This window comes from Fistularia commersonii, chromosome 3, assembly GCF_037954325.1.
Source record: "Fistularia commersonii isolate RoL2024-O1a breed Wild chromosome 3, RoL_Fcom_v1.0, whole genome shotgun sequence".
Taxonomy (NCBI): domain Eukaryota; kingdom Metazoa; phylum Chordata; class Actinopteri; order Syngnathiformes; family Fistulariidae; genus Fistularia; species Fistularia commersonii.
In genome coordinates, this window is record NC_141286.1 from 14,699,444 (window position 1) to 14,726,693 (window position 27,250).

General features: G+C 40.6%; 1 protein-coding gene across 6 annotated transcripts in view; it reads left to right on the plus strand.

The window, feature by feature from the left end:
• The first annotated feature begins 9,042 nt into the window (after positions 1 to 9,042).
• Positions 9,043 to 27,250, plus strand: part of fhod1 (formin homology 2 domain containing 1) — a 39,754-nt gene continuing 21,546 nt past the window's right edge. For all 6 annotated transcript variants that reach the window (XM_086143767.1, XM_086143768.1, XM_086143769.1 and 3 more), the window contains exons 1-3: positions 9,043 to 9,271; positions 13,977 to 14,083; positions 15,304 to 15,368. In XM_086143767.1, the coding sequence (XP_085999893.1) occupies positions 9,107 to 9,271; positions 13,977 to 14,083; positions 15,304 to 15,368 (337 nt within the window). In that variant the 5' untranslated portion in view covers positions 9,043 to 9,106. The remainder of the gene's footprint in view (positions 9,272 to 13,976; positions 14,084 to 15,303; positions 15,369 to 27,250) is intronic.

The window sequence follows — 27,250 nt, forward strand, 5'->3', positions numbered from 1 at the left end:
TCTCTCCAGCTTTCATTAAATGTTGACAAATTCATGTCAAATTAATTTCAATTGCATCACATTTTGCAGCTTCAGAACGCAGGCAGTCTCATTTTGAAATCTGAATGCTGTGATGTCATCAATCAGGACGAACTCCCTTGCAGATGGCATGTTAACCTCTTAACTCTCCAAGCCTACAGCGCAGCGTGCGAGAACACCTGACCCTCAAAGTACAGAGAGTCCTGGTCTGGTTCGGTTCTGACACCCCGTCTGTGGGAGGCCACCGTCGGGGGAAAAGGGATCGTGTTCGGTGTTTAATGTAGCAGAAAGGAGCAGCTGATTCAGCCTCCCAGAGTCTCCAGGCCTGGAAACACTCACACTGTCCAGCTCAGGGGGGGATAAAGAGGAAAGGTGAGAAGGAGATCCTCCCTCCTAATTGCTGTCTCGTGATTGGCCAGACACTCAGTTTTCCGTAAGAATTGGTTTAAGTAGCTATCCATCGTGCAGCCACGTCCTGTATCTGGAACCCTGGGTTAACCCATAATAAGCAAAAATGTGGGAGCTAGATTTGGGGCGCTTGACCACGGATCGACCGCTCCCCGCATATTCACAAAGTTCCTGCATTGTAATTAATTGTCATGTAATTTCTTGCCTTATTTGGTTGGTTTTGTTTTCATATATTTTATACATTTTTATATACAGGACTGTCTCAAAAAATGTGAATATTGTGATTAAAGTTCTTTATCGTCTGTAATGCGATTAAAAAAACAAAAATTACTTTTTCATGATATTCTAATATTTTGAGATAGAATTTTTGAGTTTTCTTAATATGTAAGCCATAATCAGCAATATTGAAATTATAAAAGTCTTGCAATATTTCAGTTGATTTGTAATGAATTCAGAATTGTATGACATTTTTGTTTTTGTAATTGCATAACAGAAGATAAAGAACTTTACCACAATATTCTAATTTCCTGAGACAGTCCTGTATATCATCTGATATCATTCTTGCAACCTTACAATCAAATCTTTTTTTGTTGTTGTGTCATTTCTTTTGCATGTGAATGGAATATCAGAGAACATTTTGGTAAAAGTGTGCTGAATTCCAGATTCCAGGATTTCCTGGTTGATTTTCATTTAGAATATGGATTTTTGTTCACATTCTAATTTTTCATGCGCTGATCCCACCTACAGGTGATTAGTGATAGATTAGCCTCGCAGAGCATAAAAACCTTTTTTTTACAGCATTACATATCACACTAGAAGAACTGTCGACCCTCCTGTGTTTCATTCTATACTTGAATGGGTTTTTGGGGGGTTCTTCAGAAAATGCCTGGAGCTGCAGAATGACGACATCTGAGTAAATGAAGACAGAAAGTCTATTCGTCCCACTTTAAAGTGAGGTCATATCAAGGGAAGCGATCAAGTTCCTTTTTTTATTGAGCTGGTGGCTGGATGTTCGCTGGATGTTCGCTGGTCGAACCTGAAGGGCCAGATAAAAACTGTCCCTTTTCCCCCTTTAAACTCACTTCACTCAAAATATCAAACTTGTCAGCATTTGCCAAGAAGCTGTTTGAGGAATTTTAATAGAAAAGAGTTCACCCAAAAAGGTGAATGTGGAAAAAAAATCAAAGTTGACAATCTTTGTTTAGCTGTTGAAACGTGATTACCAAATGTTCCTGTTAAAAGTCTTGAAGCCCCGCCAACAGGAGCACTGCAAAACTGACTCCACATACGTTTTTACCAGCAGGGCTTTGTGTTTGAAAGCGTCAGCAAGTCTGATGTGATGTGGGCGGGATAATGTGACACCCCAAAATATTCACAATTGATTGTTTTTTTTCAAATGTCTAAAAAAGTCAAATATCAATCAAATAATTGATAAAAGGGGAAAAAAAAAATGCTGGAATAAAATGATGATCAGCTGATGTTTCTCCCGTGATTCATCGTGTTCGCAGGACGCATTCCATCAATTGGTTCCCAGCATTTATGTACATTTTTATTAGGGGCATTAAAATTGGAGCAGACAAACCAAACAGGACATGTAACAAACATAAAGTGCAAAAACTGCTGAAATAAAATAAAATGAATAAATCAAATTGATGCTTGGCAGTGGTAGAAAACACAGCATATAATAAAAGTCTGATGATGACAATTCCCCCGCTGAAGATGGAAGCAATAGACATGTTGGACATAATACAATTTCTTTGGAGTGAATTTCAAATAAAATTAAATAAAAAGACATGTTTCTTTGTTTTAAAAAGGGGAAACACATGTGACAGAACTGATTTGAATTTGAAGTTCTGAGACTTCATTAGTTTAGCATCCAACAACATGTGAATTAAAAATGTTGGGCTTATGCGAGCGCTATATTTAACGGTGATGGCGGAATCGGACTGTGCAGCTGGATGGAAGGGACATCCTCGAATTGCATCCCGGGATGGGTCGCGGGAGCAGCGGATGTAGAGGAAGACCCCTGAGTTTTGAGACAAGCTGCATATGTGATGGTGCACCAGCAGCACCTTATTGACTTTTGACCTTTTCTGGGAACTTTTTTCTTCAAATCCTGTTTGCTGACTGGAGACTGTATGCTCACAACAGAAACACAAATCTGTTACACAAAGATACACAGATACACTTATTTGGAAATGTAAACACTCTTGCATACTCACAAAATAACACAAGCAGTCACAAGCCATACACACACATATCCCACACACACACACACACACACGCAGAGACAGCCGCACACACTGACACACACATGTCCCAAAAGACAGACTCACATTGAAATACATCTATAAATCAGATCTTGACCCATCCGCGTGGGTAGAGGGGGTGACCTTCCCAGTGTTGCATGAATCTTAAAATATCAAACCCTGCCAGTAACGTCCCCCCCCTACAAACCCTACAAACCCTACCCCTCCTCTGTTAGACCTCCGGAGCTGCTGCATCAGCAGGTTTTGGCCCACTGATCCCCCCCCCCCGCTAATCCACCGCCCCTCGCCCCCAGTGAGCCTTGAGCATGCAGAGCAAGACGTCGCCGCCGAGGAGCAACATCATCTTGAGCAACAACAGCAGGCCCACCCTTCACCCAATTGGTCCGCTCTGTGATTGGCTGACGACACGAGCGACCCCCGCCGTTGGATGACCTGTGTGGGAGTCAGGGGTTGCAGGTTCAAATCCCTGATGTGTTGTATATTAAGTGGAGCAAAGCGCCAAATCTGCCGCTGCTGACACAGACTGGACCACGGGAAGAATGACTTGACTGAGACAGCTGCTGGGGTATGACGTCATCCGTTAAACTTTATTAACAAAAGCGACAGTGTGCGAGGAGTTCAAATAATCCACACAAATACAATACCCACGATTAATTTTAGATATAATTTATTGTAATTATAATAATATGTTGTTATTTACAAAGATGGTTTACTGTCTGCTGTCTTCCCCTTTTTTGATTTCGCAGTAATTTTATTTGACTTCCATGGCACAAAATTGCTCAAAACAACAACAAAAAAAAAAAAGAATTCCGAACAGATGATTGTTGAAATAGGGAGACATTTTGTCGGCACAGATGTACAAATATTGTTTCCTGAAAATTGTGAAAAAGGATAATTACAATTTTAATGGTTGATTTCATGGTCCCCTTTTTTCTCAGAGGATAACAGAAAGTCTGCGCACATGTGCAAATCTCTGTGTTTGTGTGTATGTGCATTTTATCAGTTTATTTGACTATACATGTATTTTACTTCCTTTTCAGAGGCTGACATTATGAAATGGCTGTTATTTCTCTCCAGTTGTTTCTTACCTACGAATTCACGCACTCATCCCAAATCCGATCTTCATTTTTGTTCTTGACTACAACATCCAGGACTACAAAACTTATCTTGTGTCCCTGAGGTGGTCCTCCTCATTCCCTCTCTCTTCTTCTCCTCTGTCCTCATAATCTGTCACCCTGTCTCCGCTTTCTTCATTTTCTCTGACATCGTCTCCTCCCTCTTCAGTCCTCATCTCCTGTGTCAGCACAGTCCGTCTATTGCCTCATCCACCGTCTTCCTAGTCTTTGTTCTTTCAGTCTTTTCTTGCCATTAAAAAGTCCTTGACTCCTTGTGCCCTCTGTCCTTTTCTCCTAGGCTGGTATGTTGGAATTACTACACTACTTTATTAATATTGGATCAGACCAGGTCCCGTTTAATACTAAAGTCCTGGGCAGGAAGCAGGCTTGGAGAGTCCATCTTAGCCTCACAAAAGAGTCACTGGTTTCAAACTAAGTGAGTTGATCGAACCCAATCAATGAAATAATTGATCTCAGCTAAAAAATTGCAGAGTTATGAGTTGTTGCTGATTTCTGCTTCAGACTCCATAGGTTGTGTACGCCTTGCCAAATCCCTCTTCCTCCGCCTTTTTTTCACCCTCATTTCACCCTCATTACTTCCACGAGCAACACATCTGATAGCACTTGTCATTCAGTGTTGAAGTGTCATTGTAATGGTCAATAGTTATTTGCTTTAACCTCAAAACCGCAGCATACAAGCCTCATTGCCAAGTAGAGTTTCAGTGGTTTTGTTCTTGCCGCACACACACACGCACACACACACACACAAACATTCACGGACACAGAAAGAGAGTACACGAAGAAATCTTGCATCTTGATTCACAGAAACAAATATTCACACATAGATAGCTGGATAGATAGATAGTTCTAAATAATCTTGATGTAGAAATATAGTAAACATGTGGGACATTTACAGGACTGTCTTGGAAAATTAGAATATTGTGATAAAGTTCTTTATCTTCTGTAATGCAATTACAAAAACAAAAATGTCATACATTCTGAATTCATTACAAATCAACTGAAACATTGCAAGCCTTTTATCATTTTAATATTGCTGATTATGGCTTACATCTTAAGAAAAATCAAAAATCCTATCTCAAAATATAAGACTATCATGAAAAGGTAATTTTTGTTTTTTTTGATTGCATTACAGAAGATAAAGAACTTTATCACAATATTCTAATTTCCTGAGACAGTCCTGTATAACAGACAGTGATAGAGATGAATTTCTTTGTAATAAACAAATCTCTGATCAGTGAAGTCCCCTTCATCGGCTGACTGTGACTTCTCAGTGAGGCGATCCACGTAATATTGTTTTGTTGCAATTATCATACAACAACTCTTCATCGTAAAATAAAAATAACTGGATTGGGAAAATTGCCCAGATGTGTGAATGACTTACTGAATGTTTGCTTGTCTCTGTGTTTCGGCATGCGATCGACTTGCGACCGGTCCAGAGTGAACCTTGCCTTTTTCTCGATGATAGCTGGGATTGGCTTCGGCATCCCTACAACCCTAAGTGCAGGATAAATGGTAAATAATGAATTTATGAAACATAAAAGGTTTAAAAAACACAAAAAACACTGAGAGTGGGAGCATATAGAATATACAAAGAAAAAAAGATATTGTTTTCCACAAAGCTTGTTTGGATGAAAACTCTTCTCAATCACCTCATTGACTCTGTTGTCATGGAAACACATCACCAGCCCTCCATCAGTGACCTGAAACTGTCTATCACTCTTCTAATCAATAAGCAATCCATTGATCAGGCGGTTGTTCAGTATGTGTCTTTACATATTTATATATATGTGTGTGTGTGTGTGTGTGTGTGTGTGTGTGTGTGTGTGTGAGTGTGTGTGTGCCCCATGTGCATATGTTTCAGGCTGTTTCATCAGTCTTTTACTCTTCTTATGCAATCTGGTTGTAACCGGACAGACACATCTTTAGGGAAACAGCGCCCCCAAGAGGACAATAGATGAACCACAATCTAACCTCAGAAAAAAAAAGGTAATCTTTGATTTATAATATCTTTACTGCTGTCACTGTCTTTAATGGAGCCTCAGGGCGGCATGGTCTCCCTGAGCCAGTCCAAAGCCCGGCTAAATGCAGAGGGTTGCATCAAGAAGGACATCCGGTGTAAAACTTTTGCCAAAATGGAACATGTGAATCAAACATAATAACCAGATCATACCGGATCGGTCGAGGCCCTTGTTAACAACAACTGCCATTGGTACCGATGACCTACAGAGAACCAATGGAAACTGGGCTTCTGTGGGTCAAAGAAGGAGAGGAGGACGCAGAGAGAGAAGAGGAAAACAAGAGCCTGGGACTGACAGTAGGGACTTTGAATATTGGGACTATGACAGGAAAAGGTAGGGAGTTGGTCGACATGATACAGAAAAGGAAGGTGGATATACTGTGTGTCCAGGAGACCAGGTGGAAAGATAGTAAGGCTAGAAGCTTAGGAGCAGGCTTTAAGTTGTACTATTATGGTACTGACGAGAAGAGAAATGGAGTAGGAGTTATCTTGAAGGAGGAGTTTGTCAGGAACGTCTTAGAGGTGAAAAGAATATCAGATAGACTTATGAGTCTGAAATTGGAAATTGAAGGTGTGATGCTCAATGTTGTTAGTGGCTATGCCCCGCAGGTGGGATGCGAATTTGAGGAGAAGGAGAAGTTCTGGAATGAGTTAAATGAGGTGATGCAGAATATCCCAAGAGATGAGAGAGTGGTAATTGGTGCAGACTTCAATGGGCATGTTGGTGAAGGCAACAGAGGGAATGAAGAAGTGATGGGCAGATTTGGTTTACAGAATAGGAACACAGAGGGACAGATGGTGGTAGACTTTGCGAAAAGGATGGAAATGGCTGTAGTGAACACACCCTTTTGGAGTGACCAGGATGGATAGGATCAGGCATGAGTCTATTAGAGGAACAGCACGTAAGATGTTTTGGAGAGAAGGTCAGAGAAGCCAGACTGAGATGGTTCAGGCATGTACAGAGGAGGGAGATTGAATATATTGGTAGACGGATGCTGGAATTGGAGCTGCCAGCCAGGAGGTCTCGAGGAGGACCAAAGAGAAGACTTATGAATAGTGAGAGAGGATATGAAGGTAGTTGGTGTGAGAGAGGAGGATACAGAGAATAGGGTTAAATGCGGAAGGTTGATTCGCTGTGGCGACCCCTGAAGGGAAAAGCCAAAATGAGAAGAAGACTTCTATCACTGTCTTTGTTTATTCTCATTTTACTAATGTAACACATTTTTCTGGACTTGTTCCTATTATGAGTTGTACCACTGAGCTCTTATTTTAAAGCCTTAACAGAGAGCGGAAGTGTGGTATGTAGGGTTTACTGAGTAGAGATGGTGTGAAGACAGAAGAAAAATTGGAACGGGAACGTTTTCCGTGAGAAACTTGAGTCTCCGCATTTGTTATTTTGTAGTTGAACGCGGTATAGGCGACTTTTACAAACCCTCAGTTACACCTTTGTTATCATTTTTGACTTCTTAACCACCTGAAAACTATTAAAAACATTTTCTTGTATTGGATTTCTCACCACAACCTCGGGAGCCCGTCTGAATCAGATGCTATTTATGCATTTCAAAAACCTACACACCAATTCCAGTGAAATGCAACTTAACTTATCATGTTCATGCTATCTTTCAAGGCAACGGTTCCAGGTGAGGGTGTAAGTGCTTTAGAAGACCTATAATGATCTGTATTCTGGGGCAGCAAGACATTTTACCTGAGGATCCGGCCACCTTCCCGTAGCCTGGAAGGGCTATAGGACCTTCAGCAGGTACTTGGGCGGTTTGCGGTCATTGTCAAGCAATCAGGGTGCAAGTCAGTAACTCCAAGTCAGAGGTCAGATTTTTCGGGTTTTTGCAGTTGACACAGTCCATTTATGTTCCAATTGTTGCCAATGGCCATGAACTTTGGGTCATAACTGGATGATCAAGCGATCTGCTGAATGAATATCCTCTACAGGCGGACAGGGCTTAGCTATTACAGATAGTATCAGGAGGACAGACATTCAGGGGGGCGATTTAGATGGTTTGGATATCTGATTGGGAGTCTTCCAAGATCCACTTATTCAAGATGTTACAAGCTTGTATGGTACAGGGAAACCTATGGGTCCCCCAGGAGGTGATAAAGTACCTTGCTAGAAAGGAAACGTCTAGAAATTTGCCAAAAAATTAGTATGACCTGTAATTAAAATAAAATAAAAATCAACCTGGAACTAAAATAAATGAATAGATAAATTATGTATCAGACACTCGCCAATAAGTTACTAAATAGAATCAAACAATGCAAACACAACATTAAAACTTGGCAACAAATATAGAAGGAAAACTAATAATGATAATCAGAATGCCACGACCAACATTTTTCTTTTTGAAATAACCTGAAAAGGATCATTAATTTCATTCAGATATGTCAAGTGATTGCTAGTAATTTAATTCTGGTTTAAGTCATCGGTTTAAATAAATATCCTGTACAGAATTTGTGTTTCAGAAAATGTTCGAGAGTCTTATCTACGTCCATCTCCGCCTAAAATATATATATATATATATAGAGAGAGAGAGATAGATAGATAGATAGATAGATAGATAGATAGATAGATAGATAGATAGATAGATATAATATGATATAGTATATGATTATATATATATATATATATATATATATATATATATATATATATATATATATATATCCCCTGACGTCATTAAAAGCACCGACATCACTTGACCACTAGATGGCGCTATCGTGCCAAAACCTGTGTCGATGTCCATGCTGCATCAATGGACCTTCATGTCAGCGCTACTCACAGCAGTCACAAAGCTCGATGACTGTGCATACAAAATAAAAGTGTAATTATGGCCGATCAATAGCTCGGGAAATGGTAAAATGTAACCTATTAGCACAAAAGTGCCTCTTTAAGACAAAAAAGCAAGTATTTTAACTAATAATTCAAAAAAGGCAGTTCAATAATATGATCTAAAATATCTACAAAATGGTATTGTCATACAGAATTTACTGTCATAAGTTCATGAGGTTAAAATCATATCACTGTTGCCGTGTTATATTCTATACATTTAACTGCTAAAAGACCATGTCGCCTCATCATTAAAAACAATTGACGATGCTCTTATTCTGATAAGCCCAACATAAGTTTCCTGTATATATTACCAAGAACTTGACGGATCATTTAAAAAACCTCCTCAGTCGCGTTTGGACCATCCGCGGGAGTGTGTCAGACTTGCAGGTCACAGTTCGGCGGCGGACTCAGGGCCATGGCCTCCGTCATTTGCCGGGTCCAATACTTGGAGGATTCGGATCCCTTTATCTGTACTAACTTTCCAGAGCCTCGGCGACCTCCGACGGTCACTCTAGAGGGGGAACAGCCGCTGAGCGAGCAGATCGCCGGGATTCACAAGTTGCTGGAACCACCTTTGAAGGTGAGTAAAAGTCGGGCAACTTTCTGGAGCGGCGATCGGAGGGGGTAAAACCCACGGCTCGGGAAATGTTATTTCTTCTCGGCGTCTGTCATGATCTCAGAGAATACTCCTGAGGTCAGAGGAACAAAAGTTGGATTTCTGGTGGAACCGCTGGCGTGTGTGTGATGCGCCAAACTCTGTTCCAAATCATGCAATTTAGGCTCCTTGTGTTTATTTGGAAGAGAATGAATTATAAGCCTCTGAAATTACAGTGTTGCGTCTGGGCCCGACGTCTGCTGCGGATTTTTTCATAATTAAAAAGCAACTTTTTGCGTAATGTTTCCTGTCACTTGCACGCAGAGATAAGTCGTCTCGAAGGAGGTCATTGACTCTGAGCTTATCTCCTTGTTTAAAAGCCCCCATTTTCAAACCAAGGCCGATGTGGTCTCTCTTTCTTTCTTATTTTTCCCCCCATGCGCAATTTATTTTCTCTGCTTGTTGGCAAACATTGTTTTTTTTGGGGGGGGGGCTTCTGCATGCCCTTCAACAAGTATATAAATAGACAAAATGAAAATATCAAGATAAAAAATCTCAACCGTATGTTACCCATGATGTGTTACCCATGCAAATATAATTTGTAATTGTTTCCATTCATAGAGTATAGATGTTATTCTATATTCTATGAATGGAAACCGACCCACGGACCCCCTGGCGATCCTTGGGAGTCTCTGACGCTCAAAATAGGAGTTAAAAGTCTATTCTGAGAAAGGGAGTAGCATCACTGATCCAAACTCACATGTGTTGTACAGTTAGTAATAGATTCCCCTGACTCACCATTTTTTCCCTTAAATTTTAGGTCATTTTCGTTTGACGTATAAAAAATCTCAGTTCCCATTTTTTCCCATTTTTTGAACCTGAGATGGAAGGAAAAAATAGTTCACAGCAAAATATTAAGAAGCATGACTTGCAAGTTGGAAAAATGTCAGCCACAATGCCCCTATACATTGCTGACCTAAACCATTACAGGTTTCTTGATCCTACAGATAAAGAACAAATTGTTTTTTAAGGGAAATGTGTCAAATCCTTCATCCATCCATCCATCCATCCATCTTCCCCTGCTTATCCAGAGTCAGGTCGTGGGTCGCAAATCCTTCATGATGATGATAATAATGACAACAACAACAACAAAAATAAAGTAACCGACTGTGTAGATAAAAACAATATGGAGTAAAATTGTGAACTGTTATTCTTTCTGAATAATTAGAAACATTAATACAATGTAAATTAAAACCTTTAAAAACATTAATATAGATGCACTAGTAAAAAGGTAAAGGGTTCTGAAATGATCAAACTGAGGAGGCAAGGTAGATAAAGAGGGACTTTGCGATGCTGCTTCAATAAACAAAGACCTGGAGTCTGTTTTTTTCCCTCCTTCATGACGTCATCTGAGATTTCCCTTTAATAAAATAAAAGTGTGACACATTGGATTCTTCAAGATCCCCCCACACACAAACTGCTGATCATAGCTGAAATCAATGTAGTGAAAATGAGGCCCAGTGAACCAAAGGTAGCTGATGGACTGGCTAATTTTTTTGGTACTTTAGTTCTGGAATGTTTTATTTTTTTACCCTATCAAGGTCTTTCCCACTAAATCAATTTATTCTAAAATACGTGTTTTTTTTTCACATTTTGAACAATTCTCTTGCTAATTTTCTTGTTAGATGTTTTTTGACAGAAGTTTGATTATTTATATATTTTTTTTTACTTTGGGCATTTATTTTTGTTCGACTTTTTCCCATTCTCGTTTATATCAGAAAGCATTTAATAATTTCTAATGTATTCATTATAATACCACTTATCTGGCTCCCAGCAATAGAAGACTGAGTTGATAGACCTGATCTCTTCTTCCTGGGAAACCCCAAGGCGTTCCCTGACCTGATGGGAGATACAGTCTCTTCAGCTTGTCTGACTCCAAGACCTCTTACCAGGTGGACACATCTGTAACATCTCTTGAGAGGATGCGCCCACAAGGCGTTGTTATCAGGTGCCTGAAATACCTCAAAGAGGTCAATTGAAGGCGGAGGAGCAGTGTTTCAACTCTCAGCTACCCCCAGATTCCTGTCCTCCTCACCCCCTAAGGCTTAGCTCAGTGACTTTTTGAAGGAAACTCCTTTTTGTATCTGAGACCTCGTTCTGTCAGTCATGACCCAACGTTTATGGCCATTGGTGAAAGTTGGAATATATAAAAACAGGTGAATTGTTTCAGCTTTCCTTCCCTGAACCAAATAGCTGGGAACAGGCCCTGCTTCACTTTCCTGAATTGTTTGTATTAATTGTCTGACAGTTTGCCAAAACCTCTTGTAAACCAACTGAAATCCCTTCTCCATAGTCTTTCCATGGTTTTTGTTTGTATGATGACCAAAGCTGCAACCATTCTTGGCTGTGCGGACTTGCCAGCAGTATGAGAAGACCTTCTTCTGTCTACGAATGTCCGTTATCGCTGGGTTCCTCCGATAGGTTCTCAGGTTGCTTTTACAACGTGCATTAATGACCTTCTGACCACAATTCTGTGAAGCTGCTTTGAAAGCAGGTACCCTGATATTTTTCTTCGTGTCCCTGAATTGTGTCAGAATGCTGGAAAAATACCTCAAAAGGTTTGAATTGAAGACCTTACGGACAAGGTCTCACACCAAACATCATCAGGGTACCAGAATCTCCCGTTTTTGGTTTGCCGCATGTGTCCAGGAGTTTTCCCACCACCTGATCCCACTGATAACTGATCCCACAGCTCTGCTCCATCCTTTTGAGTCATTGTCTAAAACCCTCAGCTGCAGAGCTGACGCAACTATAGAGTCCATCAGTGATCATTGGCTTCAGGTGTTTTGGTACCAGGTACACCTATCTATCAATTTCAAATGGTTTCGTTTATGACCAATCCATACTGTGCACGGATGTTCAATAGTTTGATTCCTCGTGTGTTTCAATTGGGCTCATCCTCCCAATAACCGCCCTTCAGGGTTTTCATCATTACCCACATGAACACCAAAGTCTCCCAGCAGATGTAAAGAATAATCAGGTGGTGTCCCATCTAGGACCCCACCAGACAATGGAGAGGTTGCAAAGAAGGTAGGGAAACCTCCAGCACAATGACAGTCAGTTTTTCTCAGCCTATCAAAACTTAGAATCGACAGGTAATTTTTCCTCCTCATTTTCAGATGCTGTCTTTTTAGTTCGGTAATTATTTTGTTTCTTGCGAGCAACTCCTCAGTATCAGCCGAATCAAGCAGATCAATTGTGCAAATGACCTTTGTTTTGTGGATTTTGAATGATTTTGTGATGCTGATGATTATCATGGGATGGGGTCAGCCTGCCCCTCACTGCTGCTCAGGGTCTGATGGGTTTGTGGCGCAACAACAGTACCTTGTGTTGTTGTTGTAGAGGAAGAATGTGGCGTTGCCGGTTCAACACGTGATCCCCGCAGTTTTCCTGCACCAGGCTCTGACTCATTGCCTTCGACCACAAGTTGTTCTGCCAGCCACTATTAATAGACCCCGCTGAGGGGGGTAGGGTCTCTGGAGGGGTGGAGGGTAGAGTGAGGGTCAGTCTGAATTCTGCTCAACGTGGACCCTGAAATCCAGAGAGGTCTTTGATTGAAACTCAGAAACCTGATCCTGCATCTGATGCGGAACACATCCGGGAGAGTCATGTGACTTTCAATGATAAACCACAATAAATACATATGGCGTTTCTTGAGGGTCCAAGGTTGTTTCATTTTACACACTTGAAAAATGGCAGTGGAAGTCTTTATTAAAGATGAAGTTTGAACGTCATATTTCGCTCCTGCTGTTGCTGCTGGAGGGAAAGTGAGTGAAACTGGTTTTATCAGTTTCTTTTCGTTTGTGTGTCACTACTTCTGCTCGTTCTAAAGAGATTGATTCAGACTGTAATCTGATCCCTCACACATTTGCACGTTCACACACACACACACACACACACACACACACACACACACACACACACACACACACACACACACACACACATAGAGTAGCCTGTTTGACAAAACCAAACCATGTTTATTATTGATCGTGTTTATGACCCTGTTTCTATGCCATTGTGTGTGTGTGCGTGCGTGCGTGCATGCATGTGTGTGTGTCTGTGTGTGTGTGGTGGCTTTTTTCTCATGAAATTTCTTAAAGTAATTTAATTTTTTGATTCTTAAAATGAGTCCTTCCTGTTTAATAATCGAATCTTTCACATGTTAAAAAAAAAAAACAACACAGTTTTGCATGCTCCAAATTAACTTTTTTAAGACATATATTTTTCTCATGTTTTCCTTTGGAAATTTCTTTTTATGTAAAGAAAAAAATTCAAAAATGCACACATTTTTTTTCACATTATTGGGAATTTTTTCTAAATTTCAGGCTTTTTTTCCACCTAAAAACAATTGGGTTGTCATTTGCATAAATTACACACAGTCAATGAAATGAAAATCAAAGCTTCTTCCTCAAAACCCTTCAAGATGACAATCCCAGAATGCTCTGCAGGATCTTTGACAATGGTGGGATAGTTGAATTTCACTAAACTTTTTTACTTTGTTTTTTTTAAATATCAATTGAAGTGACTCCCACACTTAAGCATGACTTGCCTTCAGCTATTGGAGATTTGTCCCTGTCAAGTGATTTTTCTAATGCACTGGGTCACTCTGTGTCTCCTTGTTTGTCAGTTGGAGGACTGCACCCTCCAGGTTGTCCCCCATGGAAACTACCTGGACCTGGACTCGTCTTTATTGGAGCAGAGAGACGAGCTGGAGGGCTTCTATGAGGATGTGTCGTAAGTTCCCGCACCCATTATGTCTATCAGACCATGTGACCAAACCTGTCACACTCTGCCTTTTGGGCCGTTTCATATTTCCATTAGTACATTACACTAGTAACTCATCCTTACACCTAAAATCTGTTAGAAAAAAAGCTTCCTACAAGTAATGACCTAAAATATCTTTTATAAATTATTATTAATTATTAAAAATATTTGAAATTGGCAAGCAGTATCAAATAAAATCAAGCTTATCAGGAATTATTTTGTTTAAAGAATTTGAAATATTAGACTTTTGTCATATAGGATAGATCAGTGCTGTGTTGTTTGTTTTCGCTGATTCCTGAATTAAAAACTTCAAACAAAAATAATAACTTTCACAAGTATTTGAATGGGGGTGGAATTTCCCTCACACATGTTATAGACAAATTGTATGTTTAGTCATGATTTACATCCTCCATGTTATTTTCCCATACTGAAGCAGATATCTTGGTATACATAGCTAAAAAAAAGTGCTCTCCTTAATGTTGAGTATTTTCCACATGGCTCAGCTCTAGACAGTCTTGAAAACGTGCAGCAGCAGCACGTCTGGATTTTCAAGTCCAGTATTAATGAGCGAAATGATCTGCTGCAGAGACGGGGATGGTAGAAAATAACATTGCCTGGGACTGAGGGTCCTGAGGTCAGTCTGAGGGTTCACTTTATGGACACACAATGTCCTCAATTGGTCAGAGGAACTACCGCCTGAGTTTGTGTGTATGTGTATATGTGTGTGCAGTGTGAGCAGTGTGCAGAGGTGATGACGTCACTGAGAAAAAGTTAAATGTTCCTTTTTTAGTCTTCATTCTTTCCGAGCGTCTGTATGTTTCCAGGCCGAGATCCCAGCAGGCCGCAGGCTGATCCGAGATCAGTTTTCCTGTCTCGCTTCATATTTCAGCCTGAGCTACTCCACTGGAGGCTTTCTTTCTCTTATAGAGAGCTTTAACTCCTATTCTGACCACCAATGCCCCAGCAAAGACCACGTCTTTCACCTGCAGGCATAAGGCCCGTCCGTGGCAGCGTCAGTCGCACATTTCAGTTTTATTTTTTTGTTGGCCTCTTTTGCTTCTGACTCTGAAACATTAAGCTGCTGAATCAATATGGTGCTATTAAACTATGTGAATTAAAAAGAAAAAGATCAGAGCAAGACCAGTTGCTTGCCTCATATATAATTAGTTTTGTTTTTTGTTTTTTGACAGGAAAGGAAAGAAGCCCATCCTGATCCTGAGGACGCAGTTGTCTGTCCGCGTCCACTCTATCCTGGGTAACTCTCCAGCTAATGCTCCCTCCTTATCTCCCTCTCCATGTGCTTTGTATGTTTTCGTCAAGGTCTTGCCCGCAGTCATGAGTCAGGCCAGACTTTCCCCTCGCAGTGAAGTGACACACACTCGCACAATCAATGATGGAAAAACATTGCTGTGAGAAGTTTGACTTTCACCATCTTCTTGCTGCGTCTTGTAGTTTGAGTCAGTCTTGCTGCCTGTCAGAATTTGTTGGGGGGATGGAAAAAAACCAACACAAAGCATGTTTGTTGTTCCAAAAAAAATTAGCAGGAATTTATTGAGAAATTGGTGAAAATTCAACAGAAAATGAGTTTGACTCTTTCCTCACCACAGTGACATGCTGCTACATGTCAGCTGGAGGATTTCCGCTTCCACTTGAAACTCACACTCATGCACAACATATAAGGCCTGATGTTGGAAAAACACTTTATTTCTGTGAAATTCATGAAGACTTTCCAGGAGTCTGTTTCCTTATTCAGCATTTCCCCATTTTCTTCCACCGTTTTTTTTCTGCTTTGTCTCTGCAGTAGCAGTTCGTTGGAAACTCGTGGTTATGTGTATGTATGTATGTATGTATGTATGTATGTATGTATGTATGTATGTGTGTATGAATATCCAGTTAAACAATGGGCATGGTTCTGAATCTACACCCCAAATGATATGTGTTGATCATGTCCGTACAGCGGGTCTTTCAGGTTCAAAAATTGGAAAAGTTTGAATTTAATCTTATTTTACAGAAATGTGCCTGAGCATTCCAAAGTGTCAGAAATATGATTTTCTTTCTTTTACATTACATTGCATTTGGCAGACGCTTTTATCCATAGTGACTTACAATAGAGGACATAGGGACTGCAAATACACCTGCAAATACATGATGCACAGGAAATATACAGAACAGACAGGAAATATACAGAAATCTTTCTTACTGATTTCCTGATCATTTCCTGTTTCGTGTTCTCAGAATATTGTTATTGATTGATAAAGCAAGACTTTTACGTAAGCTGGCAATAAATGAGATTAGGAGAGAATTACCGATAAAGCACGGTACAACCAGACCACTTACAAGACAATTATAGACCAACTGTATTTAGTTTTAACGTGACAAGATGATCTCAGACAAACGATTAACTCTACAATAGCGACACAAAATGAAAATCTATGATTATCATGTTGAGACAGGAGATCTAGCTTCACCTTTCCTCAGACACTAATATCTCAGAGTTCCACCCCCACACCCAGCTGGCATGACCCCGCCCTTTCCTACTGTGAGAGAATTTCCCCTTTCAGTCTCTGCTTCCTCCTTCGGCTCAGTGACACTCGTCCCACTGCGTCATCGTCGTCCGAATTCATGCTGCAGTAGCCCTGCAATACCACAGGTGCTGCAGGGCTACTGGGAGTAGGACAGGATTGGAGTGTTGATAACTCTTAATGCTTATTGAAGGGAAAAAAAAAAGTATGCCTCCTTACAAAAGGATTAACATTCTTCTGATTCAATGGTGGATCACATGTGTGTGTCCTCGCCTGAAGCTGTCCGTCATAAAATCCTCATTTACAAGTGTGACATAACATGATGAATGAAACTTGTGTGTTTGTACTCTACTCCTGTATCGTGTGTGTGTGGGTGTGTGTGTGCGCGCGTGCGTGTTGGCTAAGTCAGTGATGACATCGTCCACCAGACTGTGTTTCCGGCCTTATGGTACTTGTTGTTGATTTGACTATGACACATTTTGAGCTCGTGGATTCAAGTCTGGAGACTCTGTCCAATGACGTTTTTATCACGAAGTCATTCTTATCAGTCTGGACAGGCTGCCCCCTGATTGGCTCGAAGACTGATGACACCCTTCAATGTTCCCTCTAATTTTTCATACGTCTGTGCATGCAGACAACCTCACTGAGCACACTGAGGACCACTGTGAGCAACGTTAGATGTACATGCTGAGGCCACACATCAGTATCACACCTGGGATCCTAGCTTCCATTTAGTCCATATTTTTCCAGCAGAAAAATTGCTTACTACTTTAGCTTCGCTGCATGTTTTGCAGAGCAGACCTTTCTCACTTGAAAAAGATAAAATCTCACCCAGTTTCACCGCTTGTTCTTCTATTTGTGTGTACTCCAGCAGCCATTCCAACTTAAAAGAACCACATTTCTTTTTTACTTTGGTTTGGTAAGTGGACTTGTCACATCCATTAGCATGTTAGCATTATAGCATTAGCGTCACTTAACCCCGCCACATTGTTATTATTGTCATATAGCGTGTAAGGGCAGAGCACACGCGCAAGTTCTGTCACTGCCGTGATTGGCTGCGTAGCATGATTGCATCGTGTTGTATGATTGGCTGGACACCTGTCACTCACTGAGTTACACAGAAAATGATGCAGACAAAAAAGTTATTTATTTGATTTATTTGCAGTGTGCTCACTGCTGGATAGGTTTTCTCTTGCGCTGAGAGTGTGCGAGCAGTGCGCAATTGAGCAGTTGCGCAGCTTAGAGGGAACATTCACGCCCTTTAGCTGAAATCTAATGATGTTACAGTCAGTTATTCGTAAAAAAGGTGGATTTATTGGTTTTAAGACACAATAACTGGGACTGAATATCCCTTAAGGGTTTCTGTCAACCTTCCAGTCATGGTTCCTCTGAGCGTTCTTGTGCTGGCATGATTGGTTCTGCAAAAGATGTAGTACCATTATGTAGAAACCCAGAGGGAACATTCCCGAACATCCCAAGTGTTCTGCTGATAACCTGCCCCTAACCTGTAAAGAAGCGCAGAAACATGTCAATGCCAAACACACAATTAGATACACTGTACATGCCCACACTGATGCTTCTAGTTGTCCAAGACAGAATTAATATACCGACAGAGCATATCTTAAAAACTCGAGAATAATGTTCCTTGGAACAAAAAGCAATGTCTCAAGAAGTTTCTGAGGAAACCATGACAATAAATAGAAATCAATCTAAAATTAAAAGGAATTGATTTTATAAGCATGATAAGCAAACAGTGTTTCTACTTGTTTATAGCTAAACTTTTTTAATGGAATTTTATTTTTTTTAGCAAGAACAGTGATTCGTCTGGCTTGATTGAGATGATTGATGCAATGGCAGACATCTTTTGAAAGGATGAGTTTTGATAAACATTCTCCGTGGAAAAAGAAAAATGCAAAACAAAAATCCATAGTGCAGTTCATCAAGAAGTCTTGGTTATTTCATTCAAAACAAATAATGTATTTTTCCAAAATAAAAGATCCTTGCTGATAAAGAAAGAAAACTGAAGATGCAAATTAAGTGTTTGCATTGATGTTGTAATTACAGCTTCTTGAGCTGCAACATTCATATTTTAACGACAGCGGCGGTTTCTTTTTTTCCCCCTCTAAATAAAGCCATCGTTCCTCCTCTAGAGTTCAGCACAATTATCAGCTTGGCACTAACAGGAAATACCTCTCTAAGTTTATCTGGAACACTTCCTGTCTCAACACAAACAGGAATCCTTCCTTCTGCCATCCGTCCTCTGTCTGTCTATCAGACTGCAATAGACTCGAATCCTCTTCCGAAAACACACAAAAAATACAAGTCACAATAAATAAGATCTCAGCATGGACTGATTGAGGGAAAAATACTCTCTTGAACCTAGAAGGAGTTATTTTACCATGAAAATACACAAAGGAATATCCAAAATAAAGTTAGCCTTGAGGATTTCAAATAAGCAACATACCCATATCAGATATCTATCAAAAACAGGGGACGAGCAAAGGAAATAACCTTTAAAATTGCCAGAACCAGTAATAACCAACAAGAAAAACAATTCAAAATAGGTAATTATTTTTTCTAAATCTAGTACTAATCTATTTAAAAGAAATTGGGCAAAAAAAACTTCTAATTAGCTTCATCAAGCAAATCTGCTTGATTCCATCAAAACTTGTGATAATAGCCATAAGATAATTAGGAAGCTTTTAGTAATTATTTACAATAAAATACCAAAGAAATTATCAGGAAATAAGTAAAGAAATTGTAAAAAATAAAAAAAATACAAAAATTTAGTCGTGTGTTGAAAGGCCCTTATAATTGTACAAAGGATGTGCTCTGGAAATTACCTGCTAAATTGGAAAATGACTGCAAAAACCAGGCTCCTAATGATTAGTAATGTTGTGATCACACCTGTTTTGAAATCCTACTGTAATCTGCTTCTGGAACTTGATAAAAAACATGGGTTTGTTAGGGAAACATTTTGAAAATATATTTTTAGATTATGTCCATCCTGAGGAGTCTGTGAAAAAGAGTCATTGGATTTGGGGCTGCTAAAAGGGCAGACTTGTGTGTCACTGCAGGGAAAGACAATGTGTTTTTTTCTGAAAGACAAGCTGGTCGTGTCTCTCCTATCCGGCCCGTGTTGTGCTTCACATCTTCAGATGATCATCTGCCACCCAGCATCATAAAACACTTAAGCTGCCCGTCATCCTGCTGGAACACCCAGCTGTCGCCATCTTGGCTCAAAGTCCAATGCCAGTGAATCATGTGTTCTCAGAGAGGAAACACTGACTCCCGGGGAAAATACTCAGAAATGTCTGTTTTACTGGAAGGAGTGATAGATCTTTAAGTGGTGAATGATTGTCACTAACAATTAAAAACATTAAGTTTGTCCTTGTAAATTTTAGCTCCCAGCTGTTTGTACCTTTGCCGTTGCTATTGATTGTTTCTTTTCTTTATCTTCCACCTTAGCTTTAACATTTTTTAACCTCTATCAGAAGTTTGTCTCTTACAGTTTAGTTTCTGGCTGTTTCATGTCACTCTTAATTATTTATATTTCTTTATTCTAACTTATATTTCAGTAGTTAATGTGGAAAAGCGTAAGTGTCATTCCCATTTTACATTGATTGATGGTTTTGAGGATACTGAGGCAGTTTTGAGGATCCTCTGGCAGAGGTGGTAAGGAAGTATAAACATCTATAAAATACATCTAGCAAGGTGTATCTTGTCTAGTCTTTCTTGGAAAGAGGTAGCCCAAACGGTGTGCAAAGAGATGAGCCTGTCTCAAAAGATCCCAAGGAGTAACCCAACATCACTCTAATGACCTCAACTCCTTCTTCACTCACTTTGAGAGTGACAACAAATCCCAGATAGAGACCTTAGTAAACCGGACTGCCCCACCCTGGTCTTCGACTCCGAGTAAGTGGTGAGAGCCCTTAGGAGAACTCAGGTCTCCATAGCGCCTGGTACAGACGGGATCTGCAGATATACCCTTAAGCTCTGTGCCGAGCAGCTGGGGGGAGTTTTCCATCTCTTTTTTTTTCCATAACTCCCTGTCCTGCACCTCAGTGCCCCAGATGTGGAAACACTCAACGGTGATATCCATCCCAAAAATGGCGACCCCAAAGGCCTTGAACCACCTCAGGCCAGTGGCTCTCACCTCACTGGTGATGAAGGCCTTTGAGAGAATTATAAAAACTCATATCACCAGAGTGACTGAAACCCTGGTTGATCCTCTCTAATTAACTTATAGGGCTGGTAGAGGGTTGGATGATGCTAAGATATCCTAACCGCTTCCATACACAGACACCTGGAAAAAAAAAAAACATAACAAAGCCAGGCTCATTTTGCTGACTTCTCCTCATCCTTTAACACCCTGCAACCATGCGTATTGATGGAGAAGCAGTTGTCCCGTTTTCACCTCAAGCACCGGCTCATTCAGTGGATCATCAGCTTCCTCACCAACAGATCCCAGGGGGTACCGGTGAACAATGTCCTCTCCGACACCCTCTTCACCTCCACCGGCTCACCTCAAGGCTGCATCCTGTCTCCTCTGCGCTTTGTCCTCTACACAGACTACTGCAGGTCAACCCAACAGGACTGCCAACTGGTAAAGTTTGCAGACAACACTGTCCTCCTGTCCCTGTTGGCCGATCCCTCACTCCACCATGGTTCAGCCCTTCAGGACTTTGCGCTCTGGTGCGAAGCTTCCTGCCTGAAGCTGAATGTGAGCAAGATTAAGGACATAAGGAGTACAGATACCAGGGCACCTCCTGAAGTTCTTCTCTAACACTGAGGAGATCATCAGGAAATGTCACCAGTGGCAGTACCTGCTCAGGAAGTTAAGGTCATTTGAGGTTAGCAGCACAATCCTAACCACATTCTATTACGCCTTCATTGAGAATGTAATGACCTTCTCCTTCTCCTGCTGGTTCCATTCCATCACCCACACAACAGGAATTGCTTGGAGCACACCACCTTGATCTGCTCCAAAATAATTGGCTACCCCTTCAGACTTCTCTCCCGCTTCCATGGCAGTCAAATCTTAAAAAGCAAAAAAGATCCTCCAAGACCAGTCCTATATCTTAAACCCAGCTTTCCAGTGGCTCCCCTTAGGTCACAGGATCCGTTGCAAAACCAAGAGGAAAAGAGCAACCTTTGTCCCCTGTCCAATTCCTCAATTCCCAGCAACCCTGCAAACCCCTCATTGCCATACCAGCCCCCCTGCAAAGTGTAATGCCTCTCATGGTATAGTTATTATATAAATGCAGAGCTCAGCTTACTTCAGTCTCTTACCAATGGTACAATTTGCACAATTCTGTAGTTGTGTGTGTGTGTGTGTGTGTAATCACCCATATATTGACTGATGTTCAAAATTTGATGCTGCTACCCCATGTGCCCCCCCAACTGCCCCTAGGGGTCGAATAACGTTTATTGTGATTCTAAAGATGGCGCTACATTCGCCACAAATTTGCAAAGACCAAATCGTGTGAACAAATAGAGTGGCTGGAGAAAATCAATCCTAGCACTGCACACCTTATTGCATCTGCTCGACAACCAACAAACATGACTGTGTCTCTCTGCCTTTGTCACCCTAAGTGACTGTGCTTTCGCTGCATTGTTGTCATTTCTGTCTGATTCCTCAAATGCTTAGTACGTGTGTTGGCATGTGGGCGGGGCCTATAAGAACTTACCCTGGAGTTAAAAAGTTGGCTCTCTCATGAAGTATGAAATGTCCTGGCCAGAAAGACCTTTGTTATTGTTGCCGCAGCCCTGGGTGAAAGAATACATTTTTTGCTTCTTGTGGAGAGTGTATAAGGCTTTACTTAAACTCTTATTTTTTGGGGTATATTTCCAGCCTCTTTCTGTTTCCTTTCTCTTGCCATTGCTAGCTGCTTTTAGCTTGTACATGGCTTTAGCTCACATATTAGCAATTTAGCTAGTAGTTATTTTAGCCTCATTTACTTACATACTTCTGGCTGTTTCTTGAATTTGTAATTTTTGTAATTTCCAGTTGTTTATAATTGAGTTTGTTGTTGCTAGTTATAGCAACAACAAATGACTGCTTGTAGTCATTTGTTGTAAATTAGCTCCTGCTTGTTTTTTTTTTTACTTATTTCTTTAGTTTCTACTTCTTTACATCCCTGGACATTTTGCATTGAAATATGGTTTGGAAATAGCTAAGACAGGGAGAAGGAAAGGACATGGAAATTAGTAGAAACAGGAGAAACAGGACCAAAGCATGTTTGTTGTAATCATAAGTGTATGTTACAGGTCAGATCAGGGCTTTTCTGAATGTTTTCCTTTTTTTTTATACACCATGTTTGTCCATCTTCTGAGGAGCCTGGTGACGTCACAGATTCTAGCGGGGCATGCTAGCAGCTGAAGTGTTTTGACATGGCGGCGGCTGAAAGTTATCGACAAAAAGGCGACAGAAACCAGACTCCTTCCAGGTCTGCTAATGTTGGATGGTGAAGGATTGTGAGGTCATTGGAGGCTTCTGCTTTCATTAGACCCAGGGTGGCAACAGAGGAACTCACAATTTATTTACTGCCATGGTTCAGTTACCAGTATTGTGCTAGGATAATGTGACCTTGTTGTTTTTCCTAGTTGATATAAATAACTGACCCTTCTCATATGTGCTTTTCAAACTGTGAGTCCAAATTCCCATTGATGCTGTACTCCAGATAGATTCTTTTCGTCCCTGATTGTTCAGCTAAAGCTGTCACTGATCCAGCTTTATGACAGAAGCTAGAAATAAATCCTTCTATTTTTAGTTAAACATTTTTGGATGTTCCAGACACATCTCTGTATGACATCTGGACAAAGATCAGCATGATCCACTCCCTTGAGATGGAGATGAATGAATTACAATTTGTGACCCTCTGGTTTCTCTAACAGCCTTTAAAGATCTCAAAAGGTTTTAAAATAATATTAATTTGTACTTACTCTTCCTATCAGTCCTTCCTGCTTCAGTTCTTATCAGTTCAGGATTTTAACACTTTAAATGTGAATGTGTTAACACAGTGCCACCCTTGTTATTGATAAAAACCCAAGTATCCCTGGTTTCACATCCATTGATTGTACTGTAGTTTATCTGTTTAACTTCATTCCCTCTGTCAACAACTTGTTACTGACAAATTGTGGATTGATTGTAGGGCAAAGGCTGTCACTGATGACTACCTCCCCCATGAAATACCATACCGTATCTGCAAGATGGTTACCTAAGCCGCTCAGTGGTTAAGGGTCAAGCTCAGCCTGTGTGTTAGTTTGTGTATGTCAGGGAACCTTGGAGATGTGTGTCGTCACCGGTATGTGTGAACTGATGACGTTCTTCACACTCACCTGATTGTTTGGACAATCAGAAAAAGAATAAGGTAGCTATCTCTAGAGGTGGATTCATAGTCAAGCTGACAGGATGCAGAGACATGAGCTACCTGCGGACATCAGCTCTATTATTTTAATTTTATTATCTTGCACCACCTGGGCAACAGCCTCATCAATTGCAGATGTGACTGTGTTGAATGTTGCAGTGAGATGTCTCTCCAGGGTTGAATGCATGACTTCTGAATTTAAGCTGCTATTTCTGATGTGTTCCATCAGTTTTATTGTCAAGCATTGTCAGATGGAATATCTCTATGACAGAGATGGTTTTCCTTTTAATCGGCGGATCACTGTTTTAAGGTCTAAATGGAAACTTTGATTGGCCTTTTTAATTTATTTATTTTTTACCTCGTCTAAATTTGATGCCTCTAACATATTGCATAAATGTTGTGTGACAGAAGCCTGCTGGCCACTGTGTCACCAAACCTTTTCTTTGAACTCTCTGTAGGCGTTTGGGAACAGAGGACATTATTGGAGTTTTGTAAGTAAGCTTTTGTCCTGTTCTTCTATGATTAATGCCTTCAGCCACTCAAAAGGTTGGAGCCCTCTATTACTATATTTCGCCCAACATAAAGCACTGATCATATCCATTGTTAGAGATGTCTTTCAGTCTAGTATGTGATGTGTTCTACAAGCCCCAGTTTTAATAGCTACAGAATGCAGATTGACATGGGCTCACTGTCCCTATGAAAATAATGATCTGGAAGGCAACATATAGTCTATGTATCTTTTATCATGGTGCCTTCAAAGACGTGTAAGTGGCCCAGTACTGACAAGAGATGCCCCCAACCTGCCTAGATAGAACTTGGAAAAAAATAGTCTATTAGTTGTTTGTTTGGTTTTTTTTGTTTTGTTTTTTTACATTGTGTTCTCTACTACTTGAAGTATTTGGGCTGTAACTTAACCAAGAAAAATGGGAAAATTCTGACTGCAAAATTATGATGTTAGATAATAATAACAACCAGATCATTAGTTAGTAGTCAAGTTCAGGTGTTTCTATGTAGATTTGTATTTGGCTAACTTTTATAAAATCTCACAACAAGGTTTTAGCTCAATATTGAAGATATCCTCAGTAATTTTTAGCCAGACATAGAGAATGCAAACATCCTGCTACAGGGTGACTAATCTGCGCTTCTTTGTCTATGGCTATGACAACAAATGTCCAATGCTGAACCATCATCTGAAACCTGCTACTATAAAGGATATAGTACATATAGATTTGTGTTGCCATGATTAGTGTCCATGTTGATGGCCTCGACTGAAAGACACACGAGGACAGTTTCTTCTTCCTGAAGAGATGCTCCTCCTAATTCTTTGCAAATGGCAAAAAAATTATTCAAAAGGGAATTGGGCCTGACTGTAAGGAGCTACAACTAGGCGTTAATGCGAGCCTGCTTGCTTTTGAGGTGATATGGACTTCCAGTGCAGATGTTAACCTCCTTTCTCTGACTTAAAAGTCTGCACAAAACAGTTAATAACTCGATATTGAAAATGCCTTTCGGTCCTATCAGCTTCTCCTGCTGTTCTTTCTCCAGGCGGCTCTGCCTCCCCTTCTTCAAACACAGATGAAAATAGTCTGAAACCGAGTGGAAATGGAAAATTGAACATTCAGGGTTGACTGTAAAGTGTTAGTGAAAGTAAGAAATACTTCTCTCTCCCTTTCTTTTTCTCCTAGTCCTACAAATGTATGTCGTGTATGTGTTGGACCTCTGTAACCCCCTAAACTGCCCTTATTCTTGGTGGTATACAAAGAACAAGATGCAGCAAACAGGATTTTGGTCCAATCTTGCATCACACAGCTGCTTTTATTATGGTGCTTTAAATTATCTATAGCACCACAGTAAATCAATGGAAATACACATTGAATTATTCATTTAAAGACCAGAAAAATGTGGCAAATGGCGCATGCCGGCCTCCGCCAGGGATCAGAGGTCACCAGGCTTCTTTAGGAGGCAGGAGGCAGGAAGCTTGAGGCTGATTGTTGAGTCAAACTGCTAGATGTTAATCAGTCGTCAGTGAGTAGGAGGTTGTGACCCGCAGCAGAAACAAACAGGAAGCAGAAGCAAATGACCAGTCGTCTTAGAAGACTGACGGAGCTTTATGTGTCTTTGAAGCCCTTTTATTTCACAGACATTCATTATCCAAGACTCACTTTTGTGTCACTCTGTGGTTTGTTGTTCCAGCGTTACACAAGAGACTAGACTAGAAATAACACAACAGCATGAAAACATGGGATAGACAAGACAATGGATTTGATCCATCTGGCTCCTGACTATGGAGGCCTGTGTGTCACAGTCGGTATCTGAGGAAGAAATTGGCTATTTATTTGAAGGGGGTTGGGATGGGTGGGGAAAAGTGTTGGGGGTACTATGTGATAGAAGACTATCGGCAATGATAGGGATGAATGAAGAATGAAAGGAGAGGTGTACAAGACAGTGGTGAGACCAGCAATGCTGTATGGCCTTGAAACAGTTCTAATGACAAAAAGACAGGAGGCAGAGCGAGAGGTCACAGAGATGAAAGTGCTATGGTTCTCTTTGGGAGTGACCAAGATGGATGGGATCAGGCATGAGTCTATCAGAGGGATGGTTCATATAGTTGTTTTGGAAAGAAGGTCAGAGAAGCCAGAATGAGATGGTTCAATCATGTACAGTTAGTGAATATATTGGTAGACGGATCCTGGAATTGGAGCTGCCAGCCAGGAGGTCTTGTGGAGGACCAAAGAGAAGACTTATGAATAATTTTCCTAAAAGGAAAAGCTGAAAGGAGAAGAAGAAGAAGAAGAAGATTTTAAGGAACAAACTAGGTCTTTACAGATGTGACCCCTTTTAGGAAAAGAAGAAACGCATCTTTCTAGTCTCTGTGCTGCCAGACCCTCAGGCTACCACTGGCTAGTTAGCATAGCACAGTCAGTAGTAGCTTACTCTAAGTGCTAGCATACAGGAACAGGCATTCCAATGTTATCATCATGTTGTCAGTTGTGAAATTGTCAAATGTGAAATTATTAAATGCAGTTGCTGGTGATGAGGTCTTACTGCCATTGGCATCCTAATAGGTTTTGTACCCGGTCTGTTCCAGCAGTCTGTCATATTTCAAGGAAAAGCAGCCAGAATTATTCTCTCGTTTGGCACTGGACATCACAGGATTATGTCACATGGTGATGTCACATAGGACTTAGTGTGCAGAGGGCCCACTGTTAAAATCAATAGCTGTCTTCTTCTTTCGGCTTTTCCCT